Source organism: Mauremys reevesii, linkage group 3, assembly GCF_016161935.1.
Source record: "Mauremys reevesii isolate NIE-2019 linkage group 3, ASM1616193v1, whole genome shotgun sequence".
NCBI lineage: Eukaryota > Metazoa > Chordata > Testudines > Geoemydidae > Mauremys > Mauremys reevesii.
In genome coordinates this window covers 167,651,599-167,675,795 of record NC_052625.1, presented here as the reverse complement: position 1 = coordinate 167,675,795, position 24,197 = coordinate 167,651,599, and the positions used below count along the sequence as shown (strand labels likewise).

Below are 24,197 nucleotides of genomic sequence, written 5' to 3'. Positions count from 1 at the left end.
ACTGCCTCCCCTCCTCCTCATGTTCCATAGCCGCTTCACCCAGACGCCCAAGAACACGGGGGGGGGGGGGTGAAGGGAGAGGCCCTGGGCACCCAGCCACTCCACTCCAGAGGATGGCCCAAGCAACAGAAGGTTGTCATTCAAATAGTTTTGATTTGTAGTGTGGCTACAATAAGCAATGTGGCATTGTCCTTCCCTCCTCCCCCACCCCACCCAGGCTACCTTGTCCGTTATCTCATTTTTTAAAAAATTAATAAAGAAAGAATGCATGGTTTCAAAACAATAATTACTTTATTTCAAAGGGGGGAGAGTGGTTGGCTTACAGGGAATTAAAATCAACAAAGGGGACGGGTTTGCATCAAATAGACACACACACAACTGTCACACTGAAGCCTGGCCAGTTATGAAACTGGTTTTCAAAGCCTCTCTGATGCGCAGCGCATCTTGCTGTGCTCTTCTAATCGCCCTAGTGTCTGGCTGCTCAAAATCGGACACCAGGCAATTTGCCTCAACCTCCCACCCCGCCATAAATGTCTCCCCTTTACTCTCACAGATATTATGGAGCACACAGCAAGCAGCATTAACAATGGGAATGTTGGTTGCGCTGAGGTCTGACCAATAGTGCCAGCGAGCTTTTAAATGTCCAAAGGCACATTCTACCACCATTCTGCACTTGCTCAGCCTATAGTTGAACTGCTCCTGACTAATGTCCAGGCTTCATGAGCCCTGGGAGCAAGGGGTAGGCTGGGGTAGGTGCAACCTCACGGTGATGCCAGCTGGGAGAGCAGCCTGAGGCAGAAGCCTTCAGCTCGCATGGTATTCCAGGCAGGACTGAATCTCCATGAGATGAAATGTAAAGAAGAGAATGACCTGGAGTCTCTGGCAAATGATGTGTCCCAACCCACCAGTGGATTTCAGGAAGATTCTAGATGAGGCGCCATGACAAGGGCTTGATTAACCCAACACTGGGCCCTGTCCTAGGCAAACATACACTTCTCTCAGCATAGTGTGGAGGGAAGGGCCTGGAGGGAGTGGCAATGAACACAGCAGCAAGCTAGGCCCAGCACTGCAAGACAAGAGTCTGCAAAGTGAGTGTGAGGCAGGCTCAGTCTCCAAACCGTGCATTTCACTCACCCATTTTAGAATTATGATGCCAGAGCAGAGGGTACATATATGTAATGGTGAGTCGCAAAAAAAGACAAATGGCAGATTTGGTGGGTTGCCTTAATAAAAACTTTGGGAAACACTGTCTTAAGTAAACATCCATTATAATGGAGTCGAAAATAGTTCCATTATGTTGTGAAATTATCACTTTTAATTTTTAGAAACTTTAATAATGTTTTACTCAGTACTGGCTGAGTGAGACTTGCAGCAGGACTCCCAGATGAAGTCCCCTTGAACACAAACTGTCTTTCTACAGATTACTGACAGGTGCTTATGGAGTAAATCATCCTATTTTTAATTTGATTTGGTGATCTGTAACAGACCCCACTATACCTCCTCCAGAGTTTTGTAGTTTAATATACACACATAGTCTCTTTGCTGGATAGAATGCTATACTTGCATAAGTATGTATCAACATACCAAATTATAGTTGCAAAACACAGGACTAATTTGTTAACTACAATACTGTTATTGCATGCCGGTATGTGATACAGAGAGAAAGAAATGTTTTACATTACTGACTGCAGCCTAAAAGAGTCCACAATCCCTATACTGCAACACATTGGTGAATGTTTCAAGCATGAAATTTTGGAATTGATCCATGTAGCATTCAAAAGTTACAAACAGAGAAATGCCATCAGTTTGACTGTAGGCCCTTGCTACACTTTACCCAAAATGTATATTTTAATTGTAATCTTAATTAGCCACGGGTGTTATTTTAATCGTTTTCCTCTTCCTGCTGCATCTCTATCTTCCTTCAAAATAAATTATAACATTCATAAACCACAAATATCTGACAAGACTAGTACCAACAGTGTGTTTCAGATCTGTCACTCTTAAAAGGAAACTTTTTTTATTCCTCTTTTCAAACGTTTTAAGAGAACAAAAGTAAGGCTATTATATCTAAAAGTATTTATTTGGGGAAATTAATTATGGATTTCCTTCTTCCACAGATTAAAAAAATTCAATTTAATTCTGTCTGAAGCAGAGATTTTTTTAGTAATATATTGTTCTGTACATTTTCAATTCATATTATATTCTTACCTTTGCCATGTGACACTTCAATAGTCCAAGTGCAGTTTAAAGAGTTTGGATAAAAATCAGGAAAACCCGGCGACAGAATGGTTCCACTCTTCCCATGAATATAGCCACCACATAAAGCTTAACAAGAAAGAAAGAAAGAAAGAAAGAAATTATATTGGGCACTCTGCTGCAGAGACTAAAACTCAGATATTGTTATTGGACATTTTTGCTTGATGAATTTATCAGTACAGTGACCCAGAGAAAAATTATGATTTATATTAAGATAGTTACTTCTCAATGCACAATAGAATATCAACAGATTTAATACATGCATGTTTGCATTAAGACACAAAGTTACGAGAGAGTGACTGGTTTCCGTGGCAACCCTTCTGGGAGAGGTGTCTTAGCATGAGTGTTTGGGCATGGAATGGATTGTAGGAAAATGCAAATTGAAGATATGGGTTTTACATTTTAGCGAGCACAGTTAAGTAGAACAGTGATAAGGACAAGGATAAATACTGTACTGTAGCATAACAAATATGGCAACTGTTATCTTTTAATATAGGCGGAGTAAAGTATCAAGTGTAACAAAACCACACAAGAATACCAAACAACAGGTGCACCATACTCGGACAAGAACCAATGAGAAATAGGCTGGACCTTATCTTCAGCATGACCTACTTCAGAGTATGAAACTTTTCACACATAGTTTTAATGGATAATATACTTAAAGGGAAGAGTACGTCAGGCAGTTTGCATCACATTAAAACTTTTACAACTTTCTTCAGAAAAATAATATGCCTTTACACCTTTTCTCTCCATGTGCTGCAGAAAAAAAAGATAGGTATGGAGATTTTTCCACTTTTTCCAGAAATGTGAATAGTGCCATCATCACTAATTTATTTGTAGCTGAATATTCTCCAAGGCAAAAAACTAGACTAGAAAACATGTATACTAACATTTGTTAAAGCAGGCTTCTTAAATTTGCATGGCACATTAAGTATCATTTAAGATTTGTATTTATATACAGATAAATTGCTCACTGATCTCATAATTATACTGTGGTTGCCTCTGATGTCTATCTCTTTCTTGCTTTATTTTAAAATTTTAATAAACTACATATTTAACAAATAATATGATGAAGTACTAGCTTGCTTTTTGTTTTCTATCTGTTAAAACTGAACTAAATGTAGTAGACATAGAGAAGCAGCTAGATCAATATGTACAATAAATTTGCAGTGATAGTGTGCTCAAAACACTGTAGCATTACAGCTGAAATGCCATTTTTAATTCTCCTCAATTATTCTGAGATGCTGCAGAAGTTTTTGAATACTTCTATAAACATAATTTATATATTTATGAACCCATGCCATGGACCAGAATTGTGGGCACCTCTGACCCCATTTAAACAGGAAAAGGAGTTTAGATATGAAGAAGTGATAATTCTTTATTTATAAATATGTGGTAACAGTGAAATTGTTTTGGTATATTATATATGTGCCCACATGCACACACATACACACACATTCTCCCTCCCCCCTGACTAAAAACTAGATAAAGTGCAAAATTTCGACTCATCCTTAACTATGGAGCCACAGCTGAAAACTACATAAAGCATTTCTGCCAACTATATTATTTAGAGGGATATTTGACTATTGGGTCCCAGTACATGTAGTTCTTTTTATACTCTGTTTTATGTTACAAAGGAGATTGCTATGAAACAGGGTAATGTACTTTTCCATTAGACTTTTCTTCTATTTATTCCCTACCTGAAGTTGCAATCTGAGGTCTATGAAATCATCAATAGGTAGAGTTGGGCAGGAAGCAGTTCTCCTACCCTGCAAGAATTCTTGAGATTTTGTAAAATTTTCCCATCCCGAATTGAGATGCACAGTTAAAATCTCAAAAAAATTGCAAACTGAAAATCTGAAAATATTTCAGATAAGGTCACTAAAAACATTTCATGTAAATCATTTTGAAACATTTAAAAAGTGGGGGAATGAAAATAATTTTTTTACACAAATCTTTATCTTGAATTAACTTAATTTTAAAAATAAAAAGTAGTTTTGAATTGAAACTCACTTTTTTTAGAAAGTCAAAATGGGCCATATTGACCAAAAAATTTCAAAAAAAATTCAGAACAAGTAATTTGTTGAAAGCAACCCTTTTCCATGAACAGTTTTATGACAAATTGGCATTTTCCAATTAAAACATATATTGTGGAAGACTCCTCAGACAGCAATACCACTAGTTTCTTTGATGTGGCTACCTTTTGCTGAATGCAATCAGTTCTATGTTGTTACCTCAATGTGCCAGTTTTCCAGAGTTGGAGTGACAGACTGTCTTCATGAGAGTGATGTCAATAACCACTAAACATATTTACTGTATTCTTTCCTAGCTGAAAGATTAACCTTAGGCCCTTTAAAAAAAAAACATCCCAGGACTTGTTCTCTGCCCCATTAAAATGGAGTTTTAGAAGGGAGTTCAAGAGTCTAAGAGATATACGACGTCCCAGGGCGTGCATGCGAGTGCGATGGAATGAAAAACAAAAGAGAAGTGATGTAGCGCTCATTTACCTTAGCTTTTTTTCTGCCCTGCTTCAGAAGGTCTCTACAATTCCCTAGCATATAGTGTGGATGCTGGATCTTGGACACAAGGACAAACTTTAACTGAAAAAAAAGTGAACTCTGCATATTGCAATCTTATGGGATTTGCATACCCCACAAGGCCATGATGACAATTTTAGTCTATATACTGAGTGTATATTTTAATTGACCTAAATAGTATATACTATTCATATTATTCAAGCCAAACTGTTCAGACTTGGGTGTTGAATTTATTTTTAGTGAATTAAAAAAACCCTGGTTGATTGTCAAAGCTAGTGACCAAACAAAACTCTTACTAAAGTAATTTCCTATTTATGAGTAATGTGGCCATTCCAACCCCCCGCCCCCCACACACACAAAAACCTACACAAAAATGAGGAAATAAGTTAAACAGAAATTAAAAGGTACAGTGCCAAAAGTGAAATCCCTGCATGCTGCACGGAAACTTTTTAAAGACACCATAATAGAGGCTCAACTTCAATGGGTACCCCAAATTAAAAAACATAGTAAGAGAACCAAAAAAGTGCCACCATGGCTAAACAGCAAAGTATAAGAAGAAGTGAGAGGCAAAAAGGTATCCTTTAAAAAGTGGAAGTTAAATTCTAGTGAGGAAAATAGAAAGGAACATAAACTCTGGCAAGTGAAGTGTAAAAACATAATTAGGAAGGCCAAAAAAACAAAAAAAATGTGAAAAACAGCTAGCCAAAGAAGCAAAAAGTAAGAGCAAAAATTTTTTGTAAGTACTTCAGAAGCAAGAAGCCTGCTAAAGAACCAGTGGGGCCACTTGACAATCAAGGTGCTAAAGGGGGTATGGAACGGCTTCCGTATGAGGAGATATTAATAAGATTGGGACTTTTTAGCTTGTAACAGAGAAAACTAAGGGGGTATATGATACAGGTCTATAAAATCATGACAGGTGCGGAGAAAGTAAATAAGGAAGCGTTATAGAATGCAACATATAGTAAGGATATATATATACACATACAGAGAATATGCATATCTATCTCCTTACTATATGTTCCATTCTATGCATCCAATGAAGTGGGCTGTAGCCCACGAAAGCTTATGCTCACATAAATTTGTTAGTCTCTAAGATGCCACAAGTACTCCTGTTCTTTTTGCGGATACAGACTAACACGCAGGGGTGGCTCTAGCTTTTTTGCTGCCCCAAGCACAGCAGTCAGGCAGTCTTCGGCGGCTTGCCTGCGGGAGGTCCCCGGTCCCACGGATTCAGTGGCTTGCCTGTGGGAGGTCCGCTGGTCCCGCGGCTTCGGCGTACCCGCCACCGAATTGCCACCGAATCCACGGGACCGGCAGACCTCCCTCAGGCAAGCCGCCAAAGGCTGCCTTACTGCCGCCCTCACAGGGACTGTCAGGGTGCCCCCCATGGCTTGCCGCCCCAGGCACGTGCTTGGAGCACTGGTGCCTGGAGCCGCCGCTGCTAACACGGCTGCTACTCTGAAACCGAATTTTATTACAGTCTTTGAACATGATTTTATGTTGTCCATGATAGCTTGGCAAACTATGCTAAAATATGGTTCAGCAGGAACCATGTCTGAATTGTGATTTCACTAGAGCTCAGTGAATAAGTCAGTTAATAATTGTTTCAATACCTTTTGCCTCTCTTTTCATTCACAAACTGTCCATGAGCTGTTCAAAATTAGTCAAAGAGTAATTTCTGCAAAGAATACTTATTCTGTAGATTGCTCATGAGCAGCTTCAGTATTGAGCATATTCAATATTCTAAAATCAAAATGTGAGCTGTGTTGATTAGTTTTCTTTGGAAATCTAGGTTGCAGGTTTTCTTTTCCAGATAGGATTAATCAGGTTGCTTGAGTACTGTCATAAACAGATAGTTAAGGGTTAATGCCTCTATTACCTGTAAAGGGTTAAGAAGTTCACCTAGCCTAGCTGACACCTGACCAGAGGAACCAATGGGGGAACAAGACGTTTCAAAAGGAAGGAGGGAAGTTTCCTTTGTTTAGTCAGTTTCAGTTTCAGCTGGAGAAAAAAAGATCAAGGAACCAGCCTCTTGTCAGAGTAGTAAGTTTTAGAAAGGAATAAATAGGGGGCTTAATGTCACACCAACTTTTACCCTTATAGTTTTCTGATTTTTACCCCTATCCATATGGTTCTGCCCACTGATGACTAATACATTTCCTGGAATTTTGGAATTGATCAGATATAGCAGTCATAATTTATCAAGTAATAGACAGAGAAATGCCATTGAGTTGAGTATAGAGTCTCACAAACTTGGTCAACTTATTTTTGTGACATTACAGCAAGGAAGTGGTGTTAATTAGAGCAGAGAACTCGGCGTCAGGACTCTGGGTTCAAATCCTGGACCAACTGAAGTCAATGGCAAAACTCTCATGGATTTCCATGGGATCAGTACTTCGCCCCTTCTTTCTATTCCCAGAATTTTTGCTTCAACATGTCACAAAATCTGTCTGCATTTCAGAGCACACACATCTGTAAAATGAAGATAATACTTACCTAACTCACAGGGATGTGATTCATTAATTGATTACAATTTGCAAATTAAACTATTTGTAAATAACATTAAGTTCCTTACTTGAAAGGCAATCTAGACATATTAAGTATTGCTTTGATTATGAATAGAATCACTTAAAAAAGATTTGGACTCCGGTGTGATGGAAGGGAGGGTAGCAGCAGTAATGACATGGTTAGTTATTAATCAGAAGAGAGTCACTTGCTTGGATTTTTACATTGTCATTTAAAGCATAGGGCACCTACCATCACAACTGGGTAATGCATGATTCCACTGATGGTTTCTTTCACATATGAGTGGCTCCTCATCACTCAGTGTATATCCTGGCTCACAGCTAAAAGTTACTACAGATCGGACACTGAAGTTATTACCATGGCGATGGCCATTCACAGGAATCCCTGGGTCAAGGCAGGAATCTGATTCCAGTGTAACACCTGAAATATACAAATTTAGTGAAATTACTATTTAAAAAAAAACAGAAAGAGAAGGGTAACAGAGGATGAAGACACATCACCCATAATCTCAGCAAATACTGTAGTGGTGAACAATATTAAACAAACACCTATTGCATTAAATCATATTTGAAATGGATTTTGGGGAGGAAAAGAGAGTCAACACATATGAGGTAAACATTGACTAAGATCTACCCAATCCAGTGTCAAATAAACTGAATGGAATACTTACTGGCTAGTGGTACAACACAAGTGCATTGAAAATGGATGTGTCATTAAGAAGAACACACTTGATCCTTTATGCTGATGGAATAAGGTTGTTGATATCTGAATTCAAGGAGGCTTCCTTTTGTCTTACAAAAGGGCCACTGGGCTTGTCTTCACTAGGAAAAAACTGTTTTTACAACAAGATAACTAATTTGAAATAGCTATTTTGCTGTAAAATCCTAATAGAGACAAAGAAGAGGGTATTTAATCTCAGTGTACTACACTGAGGTAAATACAGGGGGAAGTGTGTTTGTGGGGGCGGGGCAGGGGGGAATGTCCAGGGTTTACCTCCACTATCTACACTGAGGTAAAGTTACTCTATGTCTTGTCTCCACTAGGATTTTATAATGATATGGCTAACTTAGTCTCTTTCAGAAAGAAAGCACAATTAGGTTATCTTTGGTGAAGGACAAAAAACAAAAGCAGGAAGAGGAATGGACAAAGATATAGATGTATCCTGTAGTAAGAGGAGGCCCTGAGATATAAACCTTGGTATCAGAAGCCCAGTATGAGGCCTGAGGCCTGAGCTAAAGTAATGGTCAAGACGTTGCTAACATAAAGCAAAGTTAAGCTGTGAGCTAGAGGCAGGCCCTGCTCACAGAAGCTGGCAAGAAAAGGGCTGATGTTGCATAAACGTATATCCATATAGTGTATTGAAGTATAAACACAGTACCAGGACACTCTAATACTGGAACATTCCACAGATAAAAGGAACAGGCTAACCTACCCCAATGACAGGGGCAAAAGGGTAATATGATGGATGGAGTTGTTTTGTTCAAACCAACATGTACAAGGTGAGAGGTGGCACCTTGCTACGTAGAGGGGTTGCACCTCATATGTCAGGAGTGATGTGTAACTTGTTTGTACCTATGTATAAGAATGCATCCCTGTGGCGGTGTCTTTGTCCAGCCTAGGGGGCAGTGGAAAGTCCCGCCACTGACTGAGCTGAGTCCACTGCCAGGGAGCACATAAGTACTGGCTAGCTGCTACCTTAGCAGCACCTTGGACTTTGTTTGCCAGGGAGCTGGAGACTGTGTTTCTCTTCGACAATAAACCTGTCCGATGTGCCTTCGTAACTTACTAGAGTCTGTGGTCATTGGGGGTTCTCTCAGGATCTGCTGTGTCAGCTATCTGGACAGAGCTGGGGCAGCACACAGAGGGAACACACGCACGCAGCCGATTGGTATCAACATTGAACAGAGCAGAGCACCACACCAGTAGCATCTGACAACATATCCGAAGAGGAATGGCAAGCTATTCATAAGGTATTTTTAAAAGAATCCATTTAAACTCTGAATATGGGGATCTTGATTATCCATAAAATAATTCCCTCTCTTGCCTAGGTTTTTAAAAGCACAATATTTTTTTATCTTCCCAGACATTAACATTTATAACTTAGTTTCCATTTCTCAAAAAATGCTGATGTTTGTTGAAACACCAATATCTCCCCCAAAACATATGGGATTTTAGTTAATGATTAAGTATTACTGCAAAACACAGGCCTGGTCTACACTAGGGTGGGGGGTCGAACTAAGGTACGCGACTTCAGCTACGCGAATAGCGTAGCTGAAATCGAACTACCTTAGTTCTAACTTCTTACCTGTCCAGACGCCGTGGGATCGAAGTCCGCGGCTCCCCCGTCGACTCTGCCACCGCCATTCGCGGTGGTGGAGTTCCGGAGTTGACAGGAGCGCGTTCGGAGTTCGAACTATCGCATCTAGATTAGACGCGATAGTTCGAACTCCGAGAAGTCGAACGCTACGTGTCGACCCGGCAGGTAAGTATAGACGTACCCACAGACACTGATCTTTAGAACTCAAGCTTTGGTATGGTATTTTAAAGAGCTGTGTAGATGCTGGCATTTAGACATATTTTTCAACTTTTTTGTTGCGTTGGCTATAGAGATTCTTCATTATTGATTCAATTAAACATTCTTTAATGACTTGGAACTAAAATTAATTATTTTAGTAATGGGTTTAATCATTTGAGCTCTAAAGTGGAAACAGGAATTTGTTGTTATAATATGAAGGCAGCATACAAAGGCACTTTAATATTACACACTGAACTTATTAAACTGGTGTGAGTGTGTGTATTAGAGTGAACTTTGTTTGTTATGTTTTTAATACTCCAGAAAGGTCATGGGATGACAGTTTTGGAGACTGAACTCTATTTTTTTCCTGAAAATAGGCACAGGACAAATAAAATCTTCCTAATACTGCCCTTCCCATGTGACCTGTATCTATTTACCTTATATTAGAGTAAACTTGTTCTTTACAATATCTGGTATTAAATCACAAGAGCAGAATTAGGTAAATAAAAAAAGAAACAAGCACACACAAAAATGGAAAACCTCTTGAAGAAACTCTAAAAATTTGTAACTCTCTAAGTATTTGAGGGGAAAAAAGCCTGCAGATCTGAAATTTTTCACTGCTGTCTATTTACACTGGGCATGAAAAACAATTTATGATATGAATACTGAAATCTAGGGGAATCCTAACATGGACTCACCTTACATTATTTTCCATACTAGCTCTATCACAAATATTTTGTTTACATTCAATCTCTTAATCATTTAATCGTTAGTTGAATTACTTTATTGTAAAATTACATGCTGGCAAACTCTAATTATCTACATATCTGGGACAGTGTCCAAAATATTTAGATAACTGATTTTTTGATCAATACAATTAGTGGTGATATGTATTTTGGATTCACAGGACAAACTGTATCCAATTTTCAGATAATCCTACATGTTTAAAGCAGGGATCTGGATACTCAAGGTTTAACTGTAATAAGGATATAAGAACACAGCAAGACCTCAGAGTTACTGACACACTAGGAATGGAGGTTGTCCATAACTCTGAACAAGATGTTACAGACTTCAGCCTTGTGGGGGTTGGGGCAGTAGCCGCAGCAGGGGGGAAGTCAGAGCTTCCAATCGTGGGACGGGGGAGCTCAGGACTTCTGCCCCATGAGAGCACCAGGGCTCAGGATTTTAGACCTGGGGGAGTGCTGGGGCTTGGGGCTTCAGCCCCACAGCTCCATTCCCAGCTTCTGCCCCATGAGGGGCGCAGGGGCTCAGGACTCCCCAGGGCTCCACTCCCAGTTTCAGCTGGGGGAGAGGGGGAAGCACCATGGCTCAGGGGTTTAGCTATGGAGGGAGTGCTGTGGCTGAAACCGGCTCTCCCCCCATAGCTATAGCCCTGAGTCCCTGCGGGGCTGAAGCCGGGAACCGAGCCACGGGGCTGAAGCCCTGAGCCCCAGTGCTCCTGAGGGTCAGAAGCCCGAAGCCCCTGCCCGGACCTCTCACCCCTCCCCTCCCCGTGGCTTCAGCCCCAACCCCTCCCTTCCTTTGTAGCTGAAGCCCTGAGGCAATACAGCATTTGCTGGAGTTTGGCTGGGGGCGGGGGTTGTTTTGTTTTGTCTCCCTGATGCTTGATTGATTACTTCCGGGTCCACATGGTGTCCAGTTGACTGGTAAGTCCGTAACTCTGATTTGTATCTTTCAGGTTCTACTGTGGTATGATCATGTCTTGTTAATAACAACCACTTTCATGTCATATGGGAATTTAGAGGAGCTAACAATCAATGAATCCTCACATTCTGGGCCAGATTAATTCACTCTGGGGCCCTAGGCACATTACAACCCTCCCTGACTCTGCCCCGATGGCCCCACCTACCCCGCTTGGAGTGGTGGCGGGGGGGGAGCTGCTCTCTCCCCCCAGAAAGGCAGTGACTGTAGCATGGTACCTCCTTCCCTCCACTCTACTTCCGCCTGCCCAGGAGCAGCAGAGGCTCTAACTGATGCTTGAAGCCCAGCCTGTGCAATGGCTCCAAGACTGGGGAAGTATGCCACTTTTACTCGCCTCCCCACATTTGTGCTGTGCAATCCACCACCATAGCTGAAAATCTGGCCCTGTATCTGGATTGTCCACGAGGATTCTCTCTTTTACAAATGAAAAGGAGATAAGGAGCTTTTTAGTTTTAAGTTACCATTTCTAAAACTGACCTTGGGGTATCTGAAGGATGTTAATGATGTTTGTCACCCTTATCAAATTTGTAATTTTTGTAAATGCTGTTCATTTGCTACTGTGAATAAAAAGATGTCCTCATAGTTTTTATTCCCAAGAACATTTCATTTCATTTAAGGGAAGTCATAACGCTAATCATGCTAGATTTTTATGAGGACCTACTGAATATTTTCTGCAAAGATTAGCCACTGTCATGTAGGCTGATGCTTAGAAATGGATTATCCTTGTTTGAGCTATATTTTGTCCTAATTAGAATATGAGTGCTACAAACACTTTCATTTCCTACTCAGTCATGGAAATATTGGTTCCCTTAAAGAAATTCAGATGGATCAGCCAGAACATTTGTTACATATGATAATATGAGATGCTTATTAATTACTGTTTGTATGCATAACCAAAATATTATTTCTATGTCCCATGTCTCAAGTGTATTTTAGCACACCAGGGAATGTATAGGAGTGTATGTCTCTGAAAAAAAACAACATAACTGAGCAGGAGGAAATCTCTCTGTGAACTTCCACTCCAAGTCAATCAGGACAATGAATACAAACCATTAAGGGCATCTTTACACAGCAAAAAAACAAAACAAAACAAAAACATGGAAGTAAGTCTCAGAGTCTGGGTCAAATGACTTGGGCTCACACTGTAGGGCTAAAATCAGCAGGGTAGAGGTTTTGGCTCTGAGTCCCTGCCCCTCTCATTTTTTTTTCTTTTTGCTGTGTGAACATACCCAAGATTCATGGGTCTGTGCACCCCAAAAATGGAGGAGCTGCTGCCACTCACATTTGACTGTCCAGCCTGGAGTTTCTTAGAATGTGTTCAAGTGATCTTGAGTTGCATGCATGCATGGTGTGGGGGCAGGTAATCAAGACATCTAGAAACTGTTATATATACTCCTAGGACAAATGAATTGATAAAACCCTAATAAAAAACAGCTTCTGAACTTTTAAATGGGGGGGCGGGGGACACAAGCAAACAAGGGAAAAAAAACACCCTTGCACTTAAAAAAAAAAGAACTGTTGATTTGTCTTAGAGAATTACTCTGTATTCTCTCTCCAAGAAGAAATATCCTTCCAGGTAACCTGTGCAGAGGGCTACAAGTCACGAGAGTCAATGGACACCAGCACCTACCTTTCTTTTGGTCTGAACAGGTTAGGAGGGAGGGATCCAGTCCAAAGAAGGGTGAGTTGCAAAAGTGGCCAATTTACCACGGGGCAACTGAGAGACCCAAGAGGGGAAAGTGGGGCAAGAGGTTTTAAAGATCACAGAAATGCACATCACTTGTTCCTGAAAATGTTGAATTATTCACCAGTAGTTTTACCTAAGAAACGTACAGACATTGTACTAACATTTTGGTTGAGATACATAGTAGTTGGGGCATTTCATTAATTTTCCATAAGGCATATTAATAAATGACAACAAAAGGCCAGATTGCAGATATTAAAGACATGGAGTTAATGAATTATCTACAGATCTGAAGTAGTTTTTGATATATTCAGTCTTAAAGACTCACATTTTTATTTAAGGCTTTTTTCTGATATTTTACTTTAACTAATATTATGGTGGCATCAGTAGCAATTTACTAAAGGTCACATTTAATTTTTCACTTAAACAGTATTAAGATCCCTAAATTTCACAGTTTAATGATTGAGTTCAGTCTTCAGATTTACTACAAATATTGTTTAGAAAACAACTGAATTTCCCCTGACATTTCTGGATTAAATACTTATTAACATTTCCAGAAGAAAAACAATTACTCTCTTTTTTATTTTGTTTTTAAATTTAGCCCTGACACTTTCTTGCAGCAGTTGACAGGAACTCAAAATATGACACACCTGGTATTGTGATACCCTGGACCCAAACCACTTTTGAAATATTACAATTCAATAGGAAAAAAAAATTCTCCTCCTTTGCCATACCCTTTTTCACATACACCAAGAAAAGCTGACTAATATACTGGGTATGCCACATGTTCAAGATCTTCTACAGTACTTCTCTGGCTCCATGCCGCATATAGAGAATCCAGCCAGCCCGATTGTCATGAGGAATGGATATAAGCAAGACGTAAGGGACTCCTGATCCGGAAACCTGTTCCCTACCTCTCCCTAGATCTGTTTCTCATAGTCTGTAGTTCTTTGGTTAGATGGCTGGCATTTCTGACTGCAGATTGTGGACATGCATTACCAACCAGTCCCTAAACCTATACTTCTTTCTTCTCGCCTCATCCATTGCCTCCTGCACACATCTCTAAACCTGATACGGTTCACCAATAGGAGCCCTGCTCTGAAAAATAAGGACAGCTGGTGGCATTATCACATCAAATAGACTATGAGTGGCACATGGACAAGTGAGAAGGGAAAGGAGTTTTAGTAAAACTTTTAAAAACTGTGTTTTGCATATTTTTGTTAATGCACATTTAACTCAAATGCCTAGCAAATTGTTAGGAGGAAAAAAAATCTTTCTGAAAGATTTAACATGCTGGGCTGAGAAAGTCACACTCCAAGTATTTGGTCCTCCAGCAAAAACAAGGAAAATAGATTTGATATTCCTGATATTTCTGAAGTTTTATAGATATCTATCTAGCTACCTAGATAGATATAGATAGCTATGGGAGAAGGAAAAATAAGTGTTCATACCTACTTCATACAACTAAAAGCAAACCTGTTTTGTTTGCTGGTGACCTTTAAAGGAAGAAAAAATGCTTCATTTATGGTTCTAATCTGTGCTTAATAGGAGCACATGTGAAAAACTTTGCAAGTTGGAGTTTTGCTACTTTTGATATCAAAAGAACATCTTTGTTCAAATGCTATCTATGGGAATTTTATATAAAAGAAGACTAGGATCATTTATTAGCCCTGTATAATTTTGTACTCACAAAAGACCTAGCCCGGCTTCTTAGGTCCCTGTGCACTTAAATTTCACTGTGCCAATTTTTGCAGACCACTTCAAGAAACAGCTTTGAAAAACGGATGCTACCTGTGGTCAATAATTCATTTTTTATAACTGAAAAAGAAAATATCAAAATATTCATATTAATAATAAAGCTGGTCAAAATAATGTAATGATCCAGGATAGAGTAGGTCCCAAATTTTATTTCTTAATTATTTTTTTGTTTTCATTTTTTTTTAAAAAGAGACACACCTTTGTGAACTTCTGACATGGTTACAAATACAATAAATTAATGTGTTTTAGTATGGAAGGAAACACCAATCTCAGAAATTACAACAATAATCAAATAAGCTTGGATCTTGAATACAATGAAAGAAGTCCCTCTCTTTTCCTCTACAAAACATCTCAAACTGTGTTCAGTTCTTCTGCTGCCTTCTTAAACATAGGGCCCTTCCACCACGTTCTGCAAGTCAATGGATTCAAGCTATTTCAGGCCAAGAAGGAAAGCATATTCCAAGGAAAGGGGCCCTTACAGAGTGCACTACCCCGACCCTCCGCAGAAGCCCTCTCTCTTTTATATTGAGGGACATTGAGCCTGAGCACACTGCAGATCACACCTACAACAACATGGCAGGGCCAAGAAGAAATCTCTCAGGGCTTGTCTATAAGGGAGAGTTTTACCAGTGTATTTATACTAGTGTAACTTCTCATGAGGAAGCACCTATTCCAGAATAAGCTTAAAAAAAAAACAACTTCCAAAGTGACAAACTAAATTAAAAAAGGCGTTCTAAATCCAGAATAAGAAAGCCCACGTGGGGAGTTATACCCATATAACAGTATGGTATTGCTATAATGTTCCCAAGTCCTCAGGTAGGTAGATTCAAAGCCATTTAGGGCTTTTAAGGTCAATAGCAACACTTTAAACACCTTAAATTCCATCTGGAAATCTACAGTTAGCCACTGGAAATCAAGAAGCACTGTTTTAATATGCTTATGGTGAAACACTCAACAAGATGGCAAAAAGCAGGTTGCTGCATTTTACACAAGCTTTAGATTCTGAAAGAATTTAAGGTAGTCCCTCATTGAGCATATTACTTTAATCCAATTATGAGGTGACAAAGACATGAACTAAAGTGGTGAGAGATGTATCAGAAAAAAGGGTGCAGCCTCTACCCCGGATTGTACCCTGGGGGGTGTCATATTGTTATTAAAAGCTGGCCATTAATTGCAGTAGTTCAGTCTATTACAATATTTGTAGTATTTCTTATTCTAAGTTCACAGAAAAGTGCAAATACAGTTCAAAATTTGCATTAAACCACAATGAATATTTTAAAGTGACAACTGTAATAGAAAGAGATTTCATATTTTGCATACCTATTGAAAACCAGTGCTTTATTATCTCCATATTGTGTCTTTGTAAATCTATACAGCCCCCATCCATCCACCCACAAGAAATACTATTCTTCAAAGCTTTCTGTGTAACAATAAAAATACAATAGGCATAATGCCACTTTTCTACCTAAACTTATAAACTTAATATCTTTCCAGTGATCTACATTATCATAAAAAGAGCAAAACACTATGATTTCCCCCTTGCTTATATCTAACTTAGATTGATTCAACATTAATCAGATTTGGTATATTTTTGCTAAGCCAAAGTATTCCATTATTACCTAGGAATATACCAGGCACTGTACCTATATAAGAATACAATGAGCTCGAGCACTGTTGCAGTACTGTACTTCCTGTGTAGAAAGAGAAAAAGACCAAACAATCGACACTATGAAGAATTACTAAAATGCTAGAACGGGCACTAGTTTTTCCAATCTAATTATGGAACAGAGATAAAATTGTTATTGTAGATGCAAGAAGAGTCAGATATATGCTATAGAGACATACAGAAAAAAATATGGAAATGCTAAAGTGTATTTTTTATAACGTTCTACATTAAATGTTTCTTTTCTAGCTAAAATACCCCCAATACAGAAAACCAATGTGGTTTTAAAAGCTTTTCAGAAATTGTTCTAATAAATAGAAATAGTATTTTATTTTATTGAAGGCAGATTTATTTTGATACCAGAACTTCTCTATATAGTATTTCTTAGATAACCTCTTGGTTTTTTAAGTGCTATTGTTGGCACTTCGGGACCTAGAATTTAAAGACTTTGCAGAGCTATTGAAGCTCCTCAACTCTGATCTTCATAACAGCCTGATTTCAAGTCTCTTAACACCACTGGCCAAATCCTACAGACAGTCATTGAGCTCAAACCCTTTTGTTCTTCACTGTCTCACAAGCAGCTGTAGCTGCTCCCCATCCCCTTTCCCACTCAGCAACCCGACCTGATTCTCTCCATAAAAAACACCTATCTACTGTTCTCCAACATGCCACCACCAATCCGGTGTTATTGCTCCCCTTCTAAATACCACGACCCACTCAAGCACTGCCACTAGTTTCAAACTCACTCCTCTCCATGCCTGAATCAGAAATGAGTGTTCAGAAGCACCTTGTCAGTATGGATGGAGGTATGAGATGTACACTATGGCATACAACTCTGACACACTGTGGCTCTAGATTTCCTATAGATTACAGAGAGGTTTCCAGACAATACTGATTGATGAAAATAACAACACACACACACACAAAATACCTTAGGGCTTGTCTACACGGCACTGCAGACCAGACTATGCAGGTCTTGACTTTAACTGCCCAGTTTAGACCCTGATGGTGCAAACTAAAAGGTACCGAGTTCACCTTAACGTAGTCCTATGTTACATGGGGCACGTAAAGCACAACACTTTAGAGCACTCTACAAATCACACCCCTCTGGCTCCGGAGTGTGCCATGCAGACAAGCCCTAAGAAAAAGAGTCCTCTCTGGAGTGGAGTATTGAAGTCAATTGGAATACAGCGCAGTGCTCAAGAGTAGAAGAGGGGACATTTTGGCCAAGGATATTAGGATAAACCTCTATTCCTACAAAAAGTGCCACAGAAGCTGAACTGCCATTACCAGGAGACAGGAATTTTAGTATTGTCTTATCCCATGAATACTCAGGCTTTTCCAGTACTTCAGTCCTGTTCAGTGATTAGTGTAAAGATTAATTATTATTATTATTGAACAGATTTTGATATTCTCATGCTAGATAAGATCTTACTGCTTAAGCATTCAATTGATTTCAGTTGTGTAAATAAAACTTTGCATTACAGGCACATTGCTACCTCTGTCTGCCCTGTCATTTTTAGGTTAGAAAGTGTTGGCCTACATGTGCACAAAATACACACATGTGTAAATACACTGCATGTATGTAACTATCTATGTAGGACAGCATTTTTCAAACCTAGGTGCCTAAAATTATACTCTTATACAAAGCTCTATAGACAATCCCTAAAATCACATCATTACAGTTATTTGTGGGATTCACAGAAGATATCATTTATTTATTTGCATTGTAGTATTGCTTAGAGGGCCCAATCAGGGACCATGGCCCTATTGTGCTAGACACAGTACTTATATATCACACATAAAATGAAGAGACTATCCCTGTCTCAAAGAGTTTATAATCCAAGGGCCAGATTCTGACACCTTATTCTTGCTGCTTAGCACCTTACTCCATGACACTGAGTAAAATCTTTTGACATGATTATAGGTTTCAGAATCTGTTCCTAAGATAGATATGGGGTAAACATCATTTGATCTTAGGCAAACATATTTATGATAATTTGTATATAATTTTCCTATTATTTTTAATATTTAAATAAAAATCTATCAGAGAAATCTCAGACTTACTCTCATAGTGAATTAGGAAGCCAACGCTGGAACGACTATTGTCTGTAGTGAACAGCAGATACATGTAATTGCCAGTACTAATAAGGAACTGTGGTGCTTGTGTACCATGGTATTCTCCAATTAATGGTGATGAGTTTGCTGGCCCATCTCTAACTTCCAAAGTATCATAATTAACTTCCGTCTGAAATCTGAAAAGGAACATACCAAATTAGTGTATAAACAGAGTAATAATGTAACTTTCAGAAAATGTTAGAACTCCAATGTAACTGTGACCAAGAATTTCAGATAATATATAATTCAGAACGTCTACAAACACATCAAAATAATTAAAACTAAGGAAGGGTCAGGTTTTTTTCTTCCGCCTTTCTAGTCCTTTCTTTCCTCAGTTCTGACCTATTGGGCAATCTGAGGCAAATCACTTTACATTTTCTGTGCCTTTTTGCCCCTTCAAATCTTTGTCTGTCTGCAAAGTGATTTTCCCCAGATCACACAGAAGGTCCTAACTAACTATAAAATCTAAGTCTCTTATGTCCCAGTCTAGTGTCATATCCAGTAGATCACAGTGCTTCCAAGCATACTGAGTTCAGATTCATGAAGGGTGGCTAAGTATGCAATCATTCTCTGCTAGTCATTCCTCTATTAAATGAACACAGGTTAGTCCTATCTCTAGCCTCAGCATTGGCAGGCATGCAGCACAGCAAACACTTTTCTCAACTGTTAGTGGTTATATCAGATAGCTTTATGAACTAGGAAACCTGAACCTTGTACATCAGTTTGCATGTCACAGTTCCAACTCCTAATACATCTTCAAAGAGTTTGAGAGCATTCATGTAGAAACAGACTTCTGTCATTTTGTAAGACTTATATTTTGTGACCAGGTATGAAAAATATGCTATAACTGACATTTTATGTAACTCTCCTATGGAGATGGTTGGTTTAATCTCTGGGGGCAAGAAACCCTGTGTCCCTGTACAAAAGAACATGTTTTTTGAAAGCAAATATCCTCCAATTGTCTTAACAAAATGAGAAACACATCATTAGTGGGCCAGGGAGAACGAAAACTGAATTCTAGTTGTTACAGAGGACTGAAAATAAGGAATGTGTGGAATTGTGTCAACTGAGCAAATGAGAATAATACTCTTTTTTTGTAAATTGTTTTAACAAGTAACCAAAAATTATGTTAAGAAAGAATTATGTTTTATAGGTAATGATGATATAACAAGAACAAACTTCCCAGTCAGACCCATTATACTTTATATATCTATTAGTATGAATCCATTAAAAACTATCCCTCACACAACAAAATCAGCAGCAGGCAAAGGATATTTAGGTCTTAGCTTAGTTTTCTCTTACCACTCAGTTTATATTCCTTACTTTTCAGAACCCATAAAAAGAGGAACGAACTCATTCAGAATTAAAGGAATCTCTATGCTCTCCTGACTGTCACAAAGGTAAGTAAATGACTGTCCTGAGCCTCTGAGGGGTTGTCTTTACTGCAGAGTTAACTCGGTCTCCTACTCAGGTGTTGCCCTTCATCTACCCCTACCCCCTACACAAAACTCTCTGATCCAAGTTCAGTGGTGTTTTCAACCCAGGTTATCTGGCTTCTCTGGAGCTCGATGCTAAAACCCAGGTGGTGCTTTAATTTGGGCTGGTAACCCTCACTTTGCAGTGAGGATGCAGGCTCGAGTGCTGACAGTCCGGCAGTGCCTTCCCACAATTTACCCCTGTGGTGCTGACAGACCAGGTGCCAGCTCATGCCAAGGCCCATAGGCCTCACTGAACAAAGACAAATACATAGCTGGAAATAGGTCATCTATGTGTTAGTATTGTTAAAACAGATATTACAGTTATAGGAATATGTTTAGGGTTTCAACTTTATGAAATGTTTGTAGGATGCTGCAGGCATTAATCTTTCTTATAACATCTGCACCCTATGTTTGTAGGTCATATTTAAATGTTTTATCTGTAACTTTAAAACTGTTTGCCCTAAAACTGTAAACCCCATAGTCAGGAGACAAGCATTACCAAGTGCGAAATACTAGTTTACCATATCGCCTATTTAACGAAAGAAGGCCCATAGACACCGGAAAAGCCATTGTCCCAGAAGGACAGACAAGTTTTCCACGGTTCATTGGGAAATAATCTAAGTGTCTCAGGTTACTGCAGCATAAGAACCATGACATAAGTAATCAGCAATGCACCAGTGGGCACAGCAAAATGATCTGCCTGCCACCCATCACACTAAGCCATATAATAGCTGATTCTTTAAAATTTGATGGCCAGAAAAAAGAAGAAAAAAAAAAGATCTATGCCATCTTTACCAAAGAAAAGTATAATATTCAAAAAGAAGACAACTGTTATTTTTCTTGTCACACCACCTCATGCAAGGATATTCTTTTCTCCTTATTGGGGATCAGAGAGAGAGAGAAGCTATATGACACATATACCAGCTACTCAAAGCTTTTCTCCAATATCATTTATGTTGTTTTGATTTTCATGTGGCTGATGTGTGGGATTGGTCTATTATTTTATTCTGAATCATTAATTTATACATCTATCTATGTTGCAACACACTAACAGTTGTGTATTTGGGAAGATAGTCATGAAGAGGCTGGGTGAGTTCTGTGTCAGCTTGTGCTGCTGAGGATGTTGGTGATTTCCTGCATCATAGCTTCTCCTGTTTTCGATTTGCTGTATTGTGCCTGGCCCCTCCAGAGGATGTCATCCTGGAGGGAACTCTTTATCCTTCACTCATATTCAGAATGAAAGACAAATCAGAATTTCCAGGCCAAGTCATTCTGAACATATAATCAGCCAATGATTTTTCATTGGCCTTGCAGGAGTTACTAAGATGACCTGAACCGCAGAAGGTTTCACTATGAAACAGTAAGTTGGACTGTCCAATCCTTTGCTACTACCTCTGGACTATTTCAATGCACTTTGGGCTGCTAAGGTGCATTTGATCTGGCAACATCAAAACCACCAGTGAGCTCATTTACATATCAAATGCTGTTCTCACTGTCAGAAGGGCTAGTAAATTTTATTTTGGTAACTGAAGGTGGATTGTAAGACTTATAGTAAAATATAAAGTCCTCTATTTTCCAAATCTAGAGAAAATACTTAAATTACCTATAAAATTAATACTTTTGCCTTGTTAGATACTGATCTTATTAATCTATGCAACAATTTATGAATCTTATATACTATCAGTATGGCAAGATTATTTTTTAAGATGTACTTAAGGTTTTCCATCTGAGTCTTGTTCTGTTTTGGCAGCAAAGGCTAAATGAATAAGCAACGTATGTTTGTTACCCTTTTTGGGGTTCAATAGTTATTACAGCACTTGTGTTAGGCGGAAAAAGTAAGAACCTTGACAGGAAACAAACTCAATTATGCTATCATTAGCTTGCAAAAGCATAACAGTTTTAAAGAAACTATGCGAAGAATTACAGGTCTTTAATTGTAAATCTGCCAGGAAGACTGACCCATCATCTAAACTAAACTTAACTAAAACTAAACTTTATCATTAAAAAAGAAAAGAGTGCCTATGTCAAAAATAGTGATTTACAACTTGAACCTTCGAGGAAAGCGGACCAACTTTTTCTCTCAGTAATGCTGGTGTAAAGTTGGATTAGCTCAGTCAGGTGCTAACTGTACTTTCAAAGTTACCTACATAGAGGCACTGAGTAAGATTTTGCTCTTGCTTGTACCATTGTAAATCCAATGCTACTTGTTTGATTTCAAGAGATTTACATTGGCACAAATGAGAGCAGAATTTGGTACAGTGCATGTGTGTGTGTCTACTGAAAGTTCATAATTCTTAAATCAGAACACAGAGCACAGAATCAGAGATTTCTACTGGGAGCAGCTAATGCAGTGTTCCATATCCCCCACTCCTTTCCTTTTGCTTTTAACATGTGGGTGCTGTGTTTGTGCTGAGATAGGTCTTGTTGTTTGACTTCTCTCTTGTTCTCACCTGTCAAAGGTGATCTTAATAGAATGTCCTGGTCTTGCTTCAATCACCCATTCACAATTTAGCGAGTCCTTGTAATATCCTGGCCATCCTGGTGGCAAGATAACCCCATTCAATCCTGTCAAATGTCCACCACATGGTGCTGGGAAATAAAAGCATATATATGTAGTGAAATATATACCTATAAATTACAGTTAAATGGGCTGATAAATCACACACACACATACACACAGACACACACACACACCGTGTTCAGTTAACTGTTAAGAAAATCTGAAAAGCAAAAACAAATGACATATACTATATGACAAAAGTAATCCTGCTTACTTATTTTTTATAAAGAGCCCACTCCCCTCTCTCTGAATGGCATAATTCCTGACATTGTGTCTTGTCAGAGCTCATTTAGGACTTGATTCTTCAAACCTTTCTGAGTAGTAGGAGGAGTAGTACATTACTTCATAAATAGTGATTTTGTTTGACTATGCACCATAGGTTTGTGTGGAATGGTACACAGATAAAAGAACAAGGACTCACAATTGATGGGACTGATTCTGCCACCTTTGTTCTTACTGAGTAGTACCTTATTGGGTGAGTAATAATTGAAGTCAATGGAACTGCTTATCTTAAAGATCTTATAAAAAGGTCTGGAAGCAGTGTAACAGGGCTCTAAAAACCCCAGATCCAGACAGGGGAGAAATGCCCCGGCACAGGAACTGAGGAAGAAGCTGTAAGGCTGTCTTCCAAAAACCCCTCCCAAGCTGTGCTGTAGAGTATGTATCGGGGTGAGACTGGGAGCAAGAGAAGCTTAACAAGAGTGGATCACAGCATGCAGCTCTGGAGAAATTCCAAGCACCACTGAAGCGCATAGGAATTTGGAGGGTATTAAAGATGTCTTAAAGGCACCTTAGCTCCACCTCCCTCTTGACTGAGAGTTCTGTGATGCACTGCGCAAAAGTCTTCAGTCTCTTCAAACAGTGCCAGGAACACCAATAATGCCATATACAAATTAATAATAATATGAAGCTATGACAAGTGAATTAATGGTCATATCTTTATTATATTGTTTGTAACAGAAACTGAATTCACAAGGGATTATTCTGATTTTACTCAAGATTTATGCTAGTATAGTTTTATTGATCTCAGTACAGTTTTCCCTGAATTACATTAAGTCAAATAAGTACAGATTCAGGCCAATGGATGAAATATTAGCTAGCAGAATGCTACTAGTCTGTACTCTCTTAAAGCTGACAAAAAGTGCAATTTATCCTATATTATTAAAAAAAAAATCAATTCAGTCTTATTAAAACTTTGTTGATCTGCAGCAGATAAAGTATTAACCTGTGCAGAAGAACTTTTCACACATCACTTATTACGATGATTGCTAAATGTGCTTGAAAGCAGAACATAACAGAGTAGCTCAATCAAGTCATGGGCATGCACAATCAGACCAGATTATCTCCAAACTACCCTGAAGCAATGGACACTTGGTTTAT

General features: G+C 38.9%; 1 protein-coding gene across 16 annotated transcripts in view; it reads right to left on the bottom strand.

Annotated features, from left to right (window-relative positions):
• CSMD1 (CUB and Sushi multiple domains 1) overlaps positions 1 to 24,197 on the bottom strand; it is a 1,616,238-nt gene that overhangs the window by 467,064 nt on the left and 1,124,977 nt on the right. For all 16 annotated transcript variants that reach the window (XR_005595828.1, XM_039529053.1, XM_039529047.1 and 13 more), the window contains 4 exons: positions 22,708 to 22,846; positions 18,729 to 18,916; positions 7,551 to 7,739; positions 2,209 to 2,325 (listed from right to left, as the gene is read on the bottom strand). Coding sequence is in view for 15 of the 16 variants with exons in the window: in XM_039529053.1 (XP_039384987.1) it covers positions 2,209 to 2,325; positions 7,551 to 7,739; positions 18,729 to 18,916; positions 22,708 to 22,846 (633 nt within the window). In the remaining variant the exon portion in view is untranslated. The remainder of the gene's footprint in view (positions 1 to 2,208; positions 2,326 to 7,550; positions 7,740 to 18,728; positions 18,917 to 22,707; positions 22,847 to 24,197) is intronic.